The 17,268-nt window shown below is 41.6% G+C and overlaps 1 protein-coding gene across 1 annotated transcript in view; it reads right to left on the bottom strand.

Moving 5' to 3' along the window:
• Positions 1-17,268, bottom strand: part of LOC113954591 — a 42,476-nt gene that overhangs the window by 24,656 nt on the left and 552 nt on the right. Inside the window, exons 2-6 of the mRNA XM_027659122.1 lie at positions 16,720-17,134; positions 15,181-15,226; positions 1,344-1,410; positions 338-388; positions 38-74 (exon numbers count right to left, since the gene is read on the bottom strand). Of these exons, the coding sequence (XP_027514923.1) occupies positions 38-74; positions 338-388; positions 1,344-1,410; positions 15,181-15,226; positions 16,720-17,134 (616 nt within the window). The remainder of the gene's footprint in view (positions 1-37; positions 75-337; positions 389-1,343; positions 1,411-15,180; positions 15,227-16,719; positions 17,135-17,268) is intronic.

The raw sequence follows: 17,268 nt of genomic DNA on the forward strand, positions 1-17,268 counted from the left end.
AATTTTCACATTAATTCCATCCCAAGCCCACACTTACGTTTGTTGAATCCAGTCTTTTGCTCTGGATAATGATACTGTAGATGAAACCAAGAAAAGCATTGCAATTACAGTTATTCTTGCAAAAAAAATTGGAACCACTTAAGTATAAAATAGATAATTTGAGAGCAGAAAGTCTTTATAATTTCAAATGGTAGATGGAGTAGATGGATGCAGAGGACATTCACAAGCCTGAGGATAGCCAGGTCCCTCCTGTCTGCACAACCTCTACTAGAGCCCACTCTGGGGGAAGTCGATGGCTTGAGAGAGGAAGAAGGGCAGCTCCCAGCCCTGTCCTCACCTTCCAGCAGGGAGAAAGAACTGTGTGCTGCCAAGGGCTGAGAGGAGACACCTGCTCAGTGGAGAAGGTAACACATATTAATGAGGGGAGACATACAGACCTCCTTCCTCCCCAGAGCTCTGTGAGTCCAGCCCATCTCTATGCTTTGCCACTTTATGGCTGTAACCTACCACCCCTCAAAATCTCCCTTTACCAGCCCGTCTTCCTTCATGTACTCCCTCCTGGGATTCACTCTCTGCTCCCCACCCTGAAAGATGCAGTCTGTAGAGGTGAAGTACAAGGCAACCAACACCATCATGTTGGGGTCGAACTTTCATTTTGTCTGTGCCACTGCAAAACCATGAGCTGGCTCTGGAGAGAAAGCCTGCTTTGAAGTTGAAATCGTGTTGAGCACCATGGTGGTCCATGTTCTTTAATGGCCCACAGTGGCCAGCTTTTCCTCTTGCTTAAATTTAAATTTAAATAAACCCTGTTCAAATTGCAGTGACACAAGTAAATAATTAATCAAACTTAATGAATCCTTATTTGAAGTTGTTTCTGAAAAGGTTTCACAACGCATTATCATATGGCAAATCTGTTTATTTCAGAGAGTTTTTATGTTGAGTAAAGAATACCAAATGGTATCCTATGCAAGCCTCAGACTTGGGAATTCATTACCAATAGAGAAAGTAAAGGAGGAATAGTAATTTTCAGAGTAAAAGGATAAAAAAATGAAGGTATATATATATTATCTACCTTGAATTATTGCAGCTCTGCATTTTGGACATGGACCACAGTAATATGGAACTAGACTAGAAAATAAACCAAGGCTCAAAGTTATCATTTGCATGAAACAAAAAAGGCATTACCAACAATACAATTATTTCCTTCTTTGTCATCACTGGGAAACAGTGCAACACAGTTGTGCAACACAGTTGCACGTTTCAGAGGAGCGCAGTGGGTATGACATACCGAGAGTCTTTGTGTGTACTTTGAACACAGAGCTCTGCACTGAGTATGAACCTACCATTCCTCAGATCCTTTAATGTATGACCAGGTTTCTCCTCTTCCATGTCTTATGTGAGGGAGATTTCCTAGGCAGAAGTAAAGTATGGATTACCATGACTTAGCCATCAGTATAGTAGAGAAACACTTTTTCTTCTTAGGAAATCAGTAACTGGCAAAGAAATGCACAGGACTCCAAATATACTAATTCCACAACCTACTAATTTATCTCTGAAAACATTCAAAGCAGTTCTCTCTTGTGCCTAGTAATAGAAATTCATTTTCTCCCTGAGAATTCTGCTTTTCTTCAGATACTCCTATCAAGAGTCACCAGGTTCTCTGAAACTGGTTATGTATGCACAGCTTTATAACAAGAGAAATTGCTTTTCATTATTTTGTCTTCTTATTAAGGTCAGAGATTATATAGGAGATTACATATTTGTCCCCAAAGAGAAAGTGATTTATAGCCTTTGCCAGAGAGGTGTAAAAAGCTGGAATTAATTTGCTTTCTGTACTAGAGGGAAGCTTTAAAAAGTGATATTGAATGTGTGGATGTAAAAAATATTTAAGCACTGACAGCAATATACACAATACTAATAATATATAATGCTATTACTACACTACAGGCCTTCTATATGACAGGTTCAGCTTTACCCTTCTTTTTTTTTTTTTTTTTATTTTTTAAATGATAGCCTTTAAGAGCCCAAGATTGCATTTTTAAAACAGGTCTAGTCCTGAAGAAGTTATGCATAGGTTGCTACCTATTATTTTCCTTAAATTCTATCACTGCTACAAAGCCTGTGTTCCACAGTAACAGCACTGAGCAGGCACATGTGCAGGCACTTTTGGTGGGGAGGGCATGACCTGGACTGCTTGAGGATGAGAGAGTAAAAGCAGTACAAGGATAACTGACACCAACAGTCTTGAAGACCTAAGTGATGGCTGTAATTACAGCCTGTCGCGGGAAGGACAGGAGCAAAAGCAGAGCCACACCACTCTCTCTGGGCAGACACCCACACACAGTAGCACTGTCAGCTGTGATTTGATACTCCCTGCCAGCAGCCAGCACCACAGTTGTGGCAGGCTGGATTTCACCCCATGACCCAGCAGCCCAAGAGCTGGAAAAGCCTAGCCATGATGCTCAGGTTGTTCCAGGCAAAGATGGTGTTAGATCTCAGATGAGTGGTTATTGGGTCAGAACCACCTTGTGGGGAGTGTGTGTGTGTGTCTGTGTGTGTGTGTGTCTGTGTGGAGGGGGAAGAGATGAGTCGAATCTCAAGGAGGTGAGGTGGCATGATATTCCTCATGGCGGGTCCCAGGAATCCACATAGGGAAGCCCCGAAGTAGCTGTCAGTCACAAACAGCCTGGGAAAACTACAACACACCTCACTTCCTGCAGCCCCTAAGCCAGCCTCGGATTGGCAGGGACAGTGAGAAAACTGCTCCTCACCCTGGCCTGGAACCCCTAGAGTGGCTGTTGGGCCAGAGACCCCACCTGGAGGGGTTGGCCATAGGAACCAAAGCAGATAAAACCATGTGTTTGCCTCGTGTCACGGCCCTGCCACTTGGACGTGTGAGAGCTAGTCTTCTACAAGGTTCCAGTGGTAGGTACATAATCTCTCTCTCCCTCTTTCTCCTTCTCTCTTTTTGCTCCCTCTACTTCTCTTTCTTTACTCCTTTCTTGATGTTTTGGGTGGTTTGGAGCTGGAGGGACTGGATCTTAAATTAAGTGTTGTGGATTAATAGTATATGCGCTGAGTCGGTATTGTGGTGGAACATTTTGTCTAGCTTGTCTAGTGCCCTTTTTGAACCTTGGCCAAGTTCCCTCATTTTCTCTCCGAAATTAATAACGAAACCTCTTGGGAGGTTTATTCTCTTGACATTAGCTCAAGGTATTAAAGAACCCTATATCCATACTTTAAAATAAAACTCATAGCTGAGTCTGTGAGCTGGCAGCTCCCAGGGCTGGAGTCTTACAGGCTGGCTGCCTTGGAAGCCAAATACATGAAATTAAGGTGCTCATTCGCATTAGTAAAAAGGTTAAACCAAATGCAAGACAAGTATGCTCATTGAAGTGCAAGAGCCCTGAACACCCACACACATGACTGAAGCTGCAAAATGGGCTAAAAGTCCATATCAGAGTTGCTACAGGGATTTATCACATCCTACAATTAGTTTGGATGCAAAGCCCTTTGACGTCAAATAGAAAGTTCCTCAAGAACATCAATGGCTTTTGATCCTGGATGCAGAGAGGAAAAAGCTGTGCAACTCTCTAGATACTAATTCAGCTTTTGTTTAGTATGCTCTAAGGGTATGGCTTCATGTGCTGAAGTTAATTTAAAGCACAGTGTTTGCAAAATGTCTTCAAGTGGCCTTTTGAAATTGGCTCTGCTAGTTTCATTGAGCAGTTTACACTGATAAGTGAGGGAAAAATGTCTCACAATTGTATTGATAGCAGAAAAGAAATCACTTCCATAGTATTGAAGAGGGCTGTAGCTGATGTGCAAAACTGAAGCATGTACTGACCTTAGGAAGAACATTTTCATTTTCTGTATCAGAAACACAGTGTCCCAAAAAAAACTTTTCCAGACCCAGAAAAGCTGTCACCAGATATTTTGAAGCCTTGCTTCTAAGTTAATAGAGCTCATAAGCTACATGTCTATACATGGAAGGGGAAATTTTTGCTAATTGGGAACAACACCACACATAAAATAGCAGAAAGGCTACAAAGCTTTCTTATTATTTTACTTCCCTTCAGGAGAGGTTTCAGGGGGATTAAGATATGACAAATATTTGACAGTGAATTCATTTTCCAAATTGCCTGTTTCTCACTTAGCATATCCCCACTCGACTTTATTATATATAATAAACTCAGCTCACATATTTCCATTCACATCACTGGAGTTTGGAGGTGGACTGGTGTTAACAGGACAGAAGTGCTGCTTCTGTGGAGGATTTAGAAATCTACGTATCACGGTCTTTTTGATTTAATTTAAATTCAGGAGAAAAAAAAGAAATCATAAACATGACTTTCATAACTACACAAAACATATATATCAAACAGCTGTAGGGGATCACCAAGCAATATTCCAGTTCCTAGTGTCCTACCTCCAACACTGGCCAGTGGCAAATGCTTAATAAAAATATAGATAGGACAGCAAGTACATGGTAAATATTTTCCCAGGATACTTTCTTATCCTCTAGCAATCTGTATCACTAGCACTTGCTAAGCTAGAGATGTAACTAATAATCCACAATGGATTTTCCTTTTTTTATCCAGGTTTTGGGTTTCATTCATGGTAGAATTCCAGCATTCACAACATCCAGTGGTAAGAAAGAAATTCCGGATTAACTACTAATTTTGTTAAAAACACCTTCATTTTTGCTTTTTCTGCTAACTGTAAACATGATATCTACTAGTTACTGTCTTGAGAAATACAGAGGAAAAAATTTTCCCTGTCCACTTTCATCTATGCCATTCACAATTTTACAAACATTTTTTTGCCTTTTTACTCAGTAGTCACTTTTTCAGGCTGATGAATTCTAAACTACTTAGTGTCTATGACCAGTAATGAGTCAGCCTTTTTTGCCTTTGCAACTCTTTTATCTTTCCTGCTTTAGCAAGTCCTTCCGAAACAGGACCAAAATGGCACAGACTTATTTTAACTTGCAAAAGGGCAAGGTGCTGATCTCTGTTATTCTCTGCTCCTTTTTTGATCATTCCCCTGGCATGGTATTTTGCTTCATTACATTACTGCTACTGGTCTCAGAGCTGGTCTTGTCATCAAAAGGACTTACTTTAACCCTGAGGTCACTTTCTGAAGCCTGCTCCTACCCCATTTTTCCCAATATTTTTAAATAAGGATAATTTTTTTCCATTTTCCTATTCTTCCCATATATAAAGCAAACTGCATACTGGACTCCTTTATGAAGTCTGTGGCCAGAACATCAAGGAAAGTTGCTATGGTCCAACTGGGGTCTAGCTTGGGGCTCCCCAGTTTAAGAGTGCCAAGAAAGGGGCAAGTCAGGTGAGGACTGCCAGGGGACCAAAAGCAACATGAGAAGAGGCTGTAGGAGCTGGGCAAAGAAGAGACATTGCAAGAGCAACCAGCAGTTACTTGAAGGGTAGTGGTAAAGGTGACAAAGCCAACAGCCCCTCAGCAGCGGCAAATGATACCAAAAGGGGACACATCCTGCAGCAAGGGAGACTGAGGTTGCACATTAGGAAAAACATTTTCACTGGAAATGTAGCACAAGTTTCGCAGAAAACCTGTGAAATCTGCATCCTTGGAAGCTTCCAAGATTTATGCCTAGTCATCAACACAGCTGACTTGGTCTAGTGTTGGTGATGGTGCCACCTTGAGCAGCAGATGGGACTTGATGACTGCCAGAGGCTCTTCCAACGAACATTGCTGTGAGTCTGTGAATGACTGACTTCATTTTTACGCTGGGTATGATACTTGCTGATCTGTTTCTTGAGTTAATGGTGCAGAAAAGCTCCCTGACTACCTTAATGAGTATTCAGCTTAATTAGATGTCTGTAGTTATGATCCTGGCTTTAAAAAGACAAATCCCTGATCTATGATACAGAGCTTGCATAATTGCTGTACAAATTTGTTTGAATTGATGATGATTCATCCCTAAGATTTTACATCCTTTAAAAATATTCATCTGAGATCATTTGTGTCTTTGTATCTTCAAAAAGAAGAAAGTGTCTTAAAAGAAAGTGTCTTTAGCACTTAATCACTGGGATTGATCAGTGTAACTCACACAATGTGATTCAGGTAACCAGCCAGGCAGATCAAGGGATCCCAAAGCCTTCATTGGCTGATTCAATGTGCTACAAGCACAGGAAATGCTGAAAACCATCAGAGAGAGATGAAACAGGAGTAAGTAGGTCTCAAATGTTTTAAATATGAGAATATGTTTCCATCTACTCTTTCCCAAGAGTTTATATTGCATTTAATAAGGTCTATGGACTCATGATTTAGAAAGAACTGTTTTCTCTCAGTACTAAAGAAATGAGATAGCAATATATCAGGTTTATTTCCAGTAATTAGACTTCACAATTGGCTTTATTTTGTCTTATTCACAATACAAAATTTATTTTTTTGTCTTCTACTTAAGCTTTGATTCTAATCCCAATGTGACTAGCACATTGAGTCACAATCCAATTTAATTCAATATCCCAATGCAGTGAAGAAGTGACTAGAAAAGCATTTCTAGCATAAATTCAAGTGTGAATGCAAACAATCCTAGTTCTCGTTTACATAAGTGAAAAACAACTGCTCTAAACATTGGTATAAAGAAAGAAAATTTTCCAGAATCTTACAGAAAACAGTGCAAAGTATATGTTTGGAGATAATTACATTTACATCTGTAAGATACATTTAATGAGCGCAGCACATGCTCCTCAAACCATTTTCTGGAGGGCCCCAAAGGGCTGACTCCACGTGCACAAACACTGTGGTGCAAATGGCACAAAAAAAATCTATTTTACATAAGCGACACACACCAGGTAAACTATAAAAGGAATCAATCCATCTTGTTCTCCTCTCTCTCTCCTTGTTGACCCCAGATCCAGACTATCCACAGCGGCAGGATCAATGCAGAATCTAAGGGCTAGATCTAAAGTTCTCTTTTTTCTTCTCTTTTCTCCTTTTCTCCTTTATTTCTCTCCTCTCTAATTTTATCCTGGCAAGTGTGGCAATCATATTCTACCCCTTACTCCACACCTTGTTGCGGAATTTGGGAGCTTGTTAAAGTAAAATCTGGTCAGGTAACACTTCTGAGACTAACAGTTACAAGAGTTAAGGTAGCACTTTTACAAAATGTGTAAGAGTTCCCTGACATGTGGACTTGTGTCTGCTCTGTGCAATAAGGAAGTCACAAGATGTGACATTAAACCCAGTCCTAAATGAATTCAAGTGATTGATGTTTTTGGAAATTCAAGAGTGCAATGAACAGCTAGGGTGAAGTGCTGGCTTCCAGGAGAAAATTTTCACACAGAAATACTTATGATAATAGGGGATACACCTATTAATATTTTGGGATTCGATCTACTAAAGGGGCAGGCATGGAATGATTCAAGGAGATGCCACAATCTCAGCAGCACCACTCTTGCCTCCCTCTAAAACAACAAATGTGAAAATTTACATGTTACTCTGAGGAGCAAAGGAAGGGATTAACCATGTAATTAGTGAGACTCATGGGACCAGGGCATAATTATCCCTGCTCAGTCTCCTGTTGGCCAGTGCATAAACCTAACAGGAAGTGGTGGTTGACCATTCGCTACCAGCATCTGAACCTTTAACTGGTGCAGTTTTGATGGCTGAATTGATTTTGGCTATCCAGAAAAAAGATCACCCTGTTCTGGCAACTGTCTACATGAAAGATGTTTTTTTTTATGGTTCTCCTGAAAGAATCGGACAAGGAACATTTTGTATTTATATGGGAAGGAGTGCAGTATACATTTACTCAACTTCCCCAGGGATATTGGTATTCAGCCACCCTTGCCCATTATGCTCTAGCTCAAGAACTGTCCCAAACCAGCCCAGAAGAGGAGCTCAAGATTTACCAGTATACTGATGACATGTTAATTGGCTGCCCAGAGGTGGAGGTGGTGGACCAGAGAAAATTGTTCATTTGGAGACTTTGAGACTCCAAATCCCGACTGAGAAGGTTCAGCTCCCTTCCTCCTAGGTTAAATTCTTAGGCATTTGGTAGAAAAGCAGAACAGGCATTTCCCCAGAGACATTAACCACTCTGGATAAGATTGGGATGCCAGGAAATAAAAAGGAATTGCAACACACCATAGGACTGCTTGTCTTTGAAGCTGGGGTATACCAAGCTCTAGGACCCATACATCCCACAGACCCCTTGCATATGGAATGGGGTTTTGCCATCCATGGAATATCAATTCATATGTAGCAAGGGGGACACAGAGGGCCTACCCAACCTATTGAATTCTATTTCTGAGGCTTCAAAAATGGAGAAAAATTACATTCAGCTTGGGAAAAGGGGCTACTTGTAGTAAGCATAACTTTGCAGGAGGAGGATAAAATAATTAAATGCCAATCCATTGTGTGTGCTAAAAGAAGTGTCAGTGGGTATTCCAGCCCCTCCAGGGGTGGTCCAACATGAAACTGTCAGAAAGTGGAATGCACAGATAGAACACCACTGTCACACACATGATGTTAAAAAAAGGCCCACCAAAAGACCTTCCAATACAGCAAGTACTAAACACTGGCTCTAATGGATTTCCTGTAAGTTCCCCCATAGAAACAGCTCCCAGATGAAAAACATATGGTTTACTGATGACTCCTTCAAAAGATAACGTAAGATACGGAAATATTGAGCAGTTGCTCTGCATGTTGACTCCAGGGATAGGATAACCACAGAGTGGGAAAGGACTATCCAGGTGGGTGAATTTATAGCAGTTTGGAGTGCTATAAAGAATGAAGCCAAGAACGTTGACCCCTAGTACATCTATACTGAATTATATGTAGTCTTTAAGGGATGTACAGAATGACTCCATTTCTGCACGCACAATGAATGGGAAGTGAATCAAATACTAGTGTGGCAAAAGGATAAATGGGAGAAAATCTTGCAGATTGATCAAAAAAAGACCACACAGGTAGGGTGGATTGCTGCACATCAAAAGGGGGATAACACAGCTTACTCCTTAATAATTAAATTGACTCTCTTACTTGTCTTGCGGTGGCAAATACCCCAGACAAGAAGGAAAAGGATAGTCTCCCCTTATGAATCAAGTCAGGAGATAAGTCAAGAGACTCTACTGGAATGGTTCCATGTGAAGCAAGGCCACTTCAGAACAAAAGATTTGTTCAGGGAAGTCCACAGTAGGGGTTGGCCAGTGACCCAAGTACTCCAACCCTTTCAGCCTGCAGTCAGAACCACTCACGCCTGGACCACCACCTTGAAGGATCCACCCCCTAACCTGAAGAATAAGAGAAAGTTTTTTGAAACATAGCAAATTGATTATATTGGTCCTTTAAAGAAACCCAAGGGGAAGCAATATATTTTGTTAGGAGTGGAGGTTGTGTCTGGACTAGGCAGAAACCCATAGCAGAGCCACAAGTGAACCAACACTTCTAAGACTAAATAGTGGGCTAGTTGCCAGAATTAAGACAATTATACAGTAAAGCATAAGGGTTCCCTGGCATGTGGACTGGTGTCTTTGTTCAGCCAACAAGAGTTTATAATGAACATCACTCCTGCTTTTGGGTTGTGACAGGCCCTCAACACAATTTTCGCTAGTTTAAGCTTTACTCTAACTGTGTTATCTCAGGCAGCAGTGAGATGATGTTGAAGCCCTTGCTGCCATACCTTGGTGGCCAATGATTTGATTAAGGAAGGGGAAACAGTTCTCTATCACTAAACACACTGAAACAGAAGAGTGACTCCCTGCTTTGTCTCTTATCACGTCGAAGAGCCAAAAATGTGGAGATTTAACAGGCAAGCCATTTTTCCCAGTGTCTTTGGAGGGATACTTTCTCCAACTCCTGCACCCCTTTAAAAAATCATTCTTTTAAGAGGCATCAGTTGCCAGCAACATAAAACCAAGCTTGACCCCTTTTACAGGACAGCATCACATCTTCAAGGGTGACAAGGCTTGGAACCAGCTTAGCAAGTGTTTCTGCAAATCACAGAAATCAGGTGCAGGCCGGAGGCTGAGGCACTGTAAAGAAAGAGCTCCAGTGTCAGGCACTCTCAGGGCAGCAGCCTTAGGACTGATCTGCAAGCATGTATAGGGCCATCAGAGCTACATCAAATCTTTCTGTTCCATTCCCTTCTCCCAAATACCCTGTACACAGAGACAGGGATTGGTTGATGCAAAATTAGTGGAGTCAGCTTTTTCATCAGAGGCAGTAGAAGTTGCAGTTCCCTTAGCAGCAGATTTCCATCTGCTTTAGAGCAATGAGGCAGTGCGATGCACTTGCAACAGACACTGAAGGGACTAAAGGGACACTAAATTCTAGGAGAAAGGAAAGCTCAGATAAAGCTGCTGCCCAGTTCCTCCTCAGGCTGCTGAAACAGTAAGAGAAGCCAAGAGAGAAAAGAGGGCTCATTGTTGCTTCCTACTTTTATTGCTTTGTGTGTTTGTGCCACAGGCTTTCAGTTAGTCCTGAGACTCCTACACTGTCATGCAGTTCCCTTGCTTTGGGAACACATACTTGAAAACTCCCATTATTTTTATCCAGAAAAGCAGATTACAGCAGCTACTGATGGCATGAGGATGTGCGAGAACAGTAGAAGAGTATTAAATACTGCAGTGGTTACTGGGAGACTTCAGTGCACAAAGAAAAAGATTGGAAAGAAGAGATGTTATGTGCAAGTACAGTAAGATGAAAAAAGCTGAAAAGTCTCAAAAAATACATTTAGGAAAACTTTCAATAGACGAATTCTGATGTCAAAAGAGACTAATCCAATAGATTAATTTTAAACAAAGTCATTTGTTTTACTACAGTGTAAAGGGACAAAAGTTTCTTTTTCATATATGAAAATATTCTAGGAGATGCATTTTTATAAATTTAATAAGAATGTTTTAGAAACTTAAGAAAAACACCCTAAAAGGATCTTCAAGGAGTTAAAATGTAGGCAGAGTGTTCTAAAATGCATTAACATATATGTGGAATGAAAGTTCAAACAAGACCCTACCATCTTTTATATATGATTCAAGCCAATAAAGAAATAAACCCCTGCTGTGTTAATGGGAGCTTACCCACTGGTTTTAATGGGATTCACTCCAGCAAGCCTCAATATAGTACTACTTTAATTTAAAGTTGGATTTGCAAACTCTAATTAGTACTTTGAGTAAGTTGAGGAAGATTTCTTAAGCTGTATTAAAACTCAACAGACAAAGATGAATGCTGCTTTCCTGCCTGTCTGCCAGTTTCTCCCTTTTTGCACGCTTCAGATCAGCTCATAGCCAGCTGCTCACTGATCAGCAGCACACTGCGGAGACCTGCAGGTTTACTTGTAACTGTTCTGACAGATCACTGATCTCTGTTTCGTACTGCTAACTTACAGTATATTCACCTTACCCAGCTTGGGTCTGGAGCAGAAAAGCCTTCTGGATCCAAGGAAACTAGCCTTTCAATTGTCAGCTTGTTAGACCACCTCAGCTAGTGTTACAGCACAAACAAGGAAATTACATTTCCTATAGTAAATGCACAGGGCATGGGGTTGGTCACTGAGGCTATGGTGATTTACCTAGGGCTGCTGGTTCCTGACCCCTCCAGTGGTCCCAGGAAAACTCCTCTCAGAGGGCTCCACTACCATCTTGGAACAGATGAAGGCTGCCTGGCCTTCATACAAAGGACAGACAAGGAAGATGCAAGTACCAGTACCAACCCAGCCTTCAGCTGGAGCAGTTGCAAAGGTATGGGGAGGTTGTAGAAGTAGTAACTCTGTCTTTTACAACTGTATTAATTAAATTTATTGGCTTTAAGGATATATACATGTTTTTATGGGTTACAGCTAGGAGCACTCAGAAAGCACAGCCAAAGGCTGCAAGACTAATATATAAATCCATGAGCTTTCCAGCTGGTGAAATAAGGTATCAGAGAGGGATAGAGGCTTCTCTGTCTCCAGTACTGCTTAAAAGGAAGTGACTTTCCTTTCTACCCTCTCCTATCTGTTGATGGACTTCTTTGATGAGACTTTCAGCATTTAGTTGAAGACTGTTATGTTAAGCCTGGGTAAAGGGATATGTCTCCACTAGACAAGACATAAAAAGATCTATGATCTGAGACATACCCTTGCCTTTGAGGGTTCTGGCTGACACCCCCTACCTGAAGGTGCTGGTTTGAGCAGTTCTTAGTCGGAGGTGGCTAAATGACACAACTGACCATGCAGAAATCATGGTGCCAAGTCATTTAAAACTTTCCCAGACACCTCCACATGATGCTGAGATCTCAGCATGTCTTACCAGAAACTCACTCCCATGTCTGCATTATGCAATCAAGATTTTCAGAAGAAATACTGCGACATGATCAAGGACTGCATGTGCTTCAACAAGGTCCCAGTTAAGGTTAGGAACCTGACAGCAGCTGAATAATAAAGGCACACTGAATAATCTGGACTCAAACAATTAAATATGAATTTCTGTATCACCCATCCAAACCAAGAAATACAAGTCATGTTTTGAGGACATAGGAGTCTCTCCTGGGGATTACTGCCTTGAAACAGACGCTAGAAGTGTCGGCAACTAAGTAGCTAAGAATAACTCCTTAGGGTGACACTGTGGCCAGACGTGGAACATAATTTAGGCAGTCAAAGTAAAAATTCCGTTTCACCATACAAGAACTCTACACTACATCTTTTGGGTGACTGCTTCTCAGATACCAAGCCCAGTTTTAGTGTCCTCAGAGAATGCTGACAGAGCTCACTTAAAAGAAAATGAAGAAAGAAACCCATAATCACTCTCATTAAACACACTTAAAACCCCCTTTAATTTTAGCAAAGATTTCCCCTTGTGACTCAGGCAAGTTTCTTAATGTCTTGGTCGCTCTAATAAAATATATATGCTGAACAGAAATTCAATAACAGCAAACAAAGAAAGAGCCAAAATCAAGTCAGAAAGTGAAGGGAGATGAATTCAGAAAGAACTACTCTTAGCAGTGCGTTCTTAGACATCAGAACACATACCTAGGCTGGACAATTAGTGGAACAGCAAACTTTATCAAACACATGGCAATGGCAATGGATACACAGAGGAGATGCCATTTCCAACAGCAAATTTGAAAACTTCTTATGCTGGTGACAAAGCTGAAGACCACAATTCAATGTCCTGAATATTTTCACATTTGGGTGACTTTTTGATATTTCGCTGCAGCAATCCAGCTGAACTAGTCCAACCACTGACTGTAACAAGGACAGACTGCAAATGAGAAAGGAATCTTTTACAAAGACTGAAATAAATAGGACAAAACTCAGCTGGCACATTTTGGCAGCTGTTGTGGTTATTATCAGCAGCTTTTGAAAGTAAATTCAAAACAATGCCATAACATTTTTGACTTAGAATGAAGACCACAAAGTGAAATGATTAGACAATTCTGAGAAAAAAAAATAGAGTTGTCAAAGTGTGCTGCATAAGGGAAAGGTCTAAACATCAATAAGAATGGCTTTGACAGAAATTTCTGCTAGAAAGTATGCCAAAGGCTGCAACTTAGTTGTTTCAAAAAAAGACTAAGGATAAATAGGAAAAATACATTATTCTGCTGTTTTCTGAAATATTTTTTTCCTGTAGCTTTTGTGTTAGCTCTGGTCTTCAGTGTTCTGTTGACTGAAATGCAATGCTGTATAAGCCACTTCAAGAAAGCAAGCAAGTTATTCTCTTTATTTGACTGTTGCTCTCATAAAACAAACAAAAAAATCTGCAGTGGATGGATTTTCTTCTTTAAATACTGAATTGAAAGTCATTGTGATGACCACAGCATTTAAATTAAAGTACTTAACCTTAAACTACCTGTTTAAAGCCTAACTTGTACAGCGCCTTTTTAATAGACTGGAAAGCCAATCTAATGACAACAAGAACCCAAATTCTGTTCCATGTAGGGAAAAAATTTATTCCAGTTACTTCTCTCTGGAAAAGTGTAAACAACAAAGTAATAGCTACTTCACACTTCACTATCTTAAACAAAGATAGGCTTTCATCTGTATGAAACTAAGTTTGAGCTCAGTAAGTAACAAGTAGAACTTGAGTTACTACACACAAGGGCATTTTGGGCCCCTTTCTATGCTCAGCCCATGGATGGCAGGATGCTGCCTGGAGCTAATGGATTTTTCCAGATGCCAGTAAGCAGCCTCAGGGCACCAAGCCCACTTGTGTACACGGAAATCCAGTTCCAAGATAATATGATCAACTTCCCAAAGTCAGTAGGTTTGTGAGTCTTGTGGCCAAATCACTTTTTAACTCATGTATGTTAGTGTTGCCTAAAATCAGGAGAAAAAGACTCACTAGGCAATTATTCATATAGACAAGATATAGAGCAGGTCTTTAATGAAGGCCTTCTGGAGCAAGGAGTACAAAGGCACGTGTCCAGGAGTTCTACAATTTATGGTCTAATACAAGAACTATCTGCCCCAGATCCTCCCCAAATCTGCCCCTCTGACACGCCTCCCTGAAAACTGAGTTGGAGGTCCCAAGATCCCTTTCTTCCATCTTCCTCTTCTTCACGACATGTACTGTCTCTGGAGTTTCTCCAAGGTTCCGGGCTTGAAGGTTGCTTTGACTATGAAGGTATCTTGTTGTTCAGCCCTGGGATGCGTATGTTCTTAAACAGAATGTGTTTACTATAGTCCTGCCTTGAAAGGAGCCTAAACAAGCCAAAAGAATTTAGAAAATTCAACATGAAATGGGGGAATAGGGTTTGTTAAGTGATAACTACTATTCTAAAGTGACAGACTGTACAGCTGTACTAAAAAATCTATATTTACTTCACAGCTACTTTAAAATCTACGAAAAGCTAAAAATCCTAAAAATTCTGAGGCATCGTTACAATACTACAAAATTCCCTCCTACTTCAAGAATGATTTACAATTAATCTGTGTTCTGCATACTCCAGAAAATCCATCTCACAAAGAAACCTGAGCTAAGGAACTAAAGAGTTCCTACTCCAGTGTCTAAGACCAGGTAGGAGTTCACACTGCATTCTTTCCAAGCCTTAAAGGAATCAATAGCATTCCCTCCTATTGCATCTACCTCTTTTTTGTAAAACTTTGGCTGATGAACTTAGAAGGTTTTGGGGCCAAGTTAAATAGACAGTGACCAAATGCAATCCTCCTCAAGAAACCAGGCTAAAAAGGAATCCTAAGGAATTTCTACTACTTACCTTCTTGATAGTCTTCCTTTTTTGGACTTGATTTTGGCTTTGCCAACTGCCTACATTAAGAAAGAGGACAGAGGAAAGGAGAAAAGAATTGTTGAATTAGAAGTATTGTAAAGAAATGTTATATGGCATTGCATTGTACAGTTCCCCCTTGAGACTTCAGGGAGACTCCCTCAGGGAACTTCACCAGGTTTATAATCTGGTGCTCCACATCATGCAAAGAAAAGCCTGCAGACCCCAAGGAGGATTCAGACCCCAAGTCTGCTGCAGACCATATGAACACATTTCTTGAAGAACAGATGTTCTTCAAGGTGCTAATCCTGATGTCTTGACAGGGCAACTAATTATTATACTGGTTATTCCAGTAACCAAAGAGGAGGAGGGATCTCAAAGAAGCTATATATGTTTGAATATATATATATATATGAAGATATATATGTCTTTTATGCAAGAAGACAACTTTTACAAAGAAGAGTGAGCCTAGTTCTAAGGCACTGGCCCTGACATTAACATACTCATATTCCCCTGCAGACTTAGTTGTAGATTTACCATAACATGACTCACTGTGCATGCTTCTCTATTCATTGTATAAATTGAACAGGGATTGAACACCTAGAAATACAAAAAACTCATAAACTGTCAACTGACATTTTCCCTTAATATTTCCAGGCTTTTGTCAAAGCTAGAGTCTGAACAGGATGTCATGACAAGCCTCACTCCAAGATAGGGCTCTGCTGAAGAGCAGACCACTTCTGAGTTGGATCTGGTTTGTCTTTATTTTTCACAGAAATTCAGAACAGCCTGAAGAGATGATCCTAACTTGGAAAGAGCAGAAAACAGTTTTAGCTTTTGAAGGCTATGTTAAAAACATAGTGAAATTAATCAGTTATTGGATTAGCAACACTGAGATGCAGAAAGCACAGGCTACTTGACATCCTTTAGAGTCATGTAAGTTGTCTCTTTTTTGACTAGGGTAGATCAAGATTATAAAAAGCTTAAGTAACATTTTCACCAGGTTAGCTTATCCACTTTAATTAAGTACAAATGAGTCCTGATTTCTAAACAGTTTTGTTTTTAAAGCATTCAAAGTAGTACTTAAAAAACACTTGACTAAGGAGTATTTCACAGGCACTTCAGGCCAGTTAGAATGCACTCAGAGGTCAGGTAATGTTTGTGTCGAGCATCGGTTTTTACAAATTTTTGTCATCAAAATGGCGAGCACTCTCTCTGTGACCATTATCACAACTAAAGCAAAGCAGTCTCTAAGCTAATCTTCATAAGATAACTTTTCAGATAAGAAACTGAATCAAAATAAACGGGGAAGGGAAGGACAAACACAGCAAATCACAAGACAGTGCAGAAAGTTTCTATTTCCCAGGCCTGCAGGTGCCCCAGGGACTGGTTCTCGCACGCTCCCACAGCCCCCGGGAGCAGGGCTTGTGCCGAGCCTCCTTCAGCCGCGGGACGGCCAGGAACCGGGGTGGCGCTGGGGTGGCCCGTCCGGCTGCGACAACGCCTCCGACGGCAGCCGCGGGCGCTCACCTGAACACTCGTTTCTCCCCTTTTCTCCCTCGACGGGATCCGATCTCCGGTGCTTTCGCGCGGGGACTCAGCTTTCCCAGCTCCTCCCAACAGCTCCGAAGGCTCCCGGCCGGCAGCGGAACGCCCTTGTCCACGACTCCTCCTCTGCGTCCCCCGGCTCACATCCACCGCCTCCCGCCCCCCGGCCCGGTACTCACGGCCCCGTCGGCTCTCCAGACACCCCTGGTCCCGCAGCTCTGGCGGCGGCCGGAACGCACCTGGAGCACATCCAGATGCGGCGGCTACTGAGCGAGGGGGGGGCACGAACTCGGAGCTGGAGCCCTGAAGGTGGGGTGCCGCGCACCCTGCCCGCGCTTGCACCGGCTGCTGCTGGGAAGGGCCGCCGGGCGACGGGAACGGGGCGGGCGAGTGACCCCTACCCACCCCCAGGAGACGACAGGCAGCCGGAGTCACAAGCGCTGTATCTTACTCCTGGCCTCTCGGCTCGATTCTCTTCATTAGAAATGAAGTTGGAGGAAAAAAATAAGCAGTTCCTGTGTCTTACAGTGA

This window comes from Corapipo altera, unplaced genomic scaffold, assembly GCF_003945725.1.
Source record: "Corapipo altera isolate COAL_440 unplaced genomic scaffold, ASM394572v1 52, whole genome shotgun sequence".
NCBI lineage: Eukaryota > Metazoa > Chordata > Aves > Passeriformes > Pipridae > Corapipo > Corapipo altera.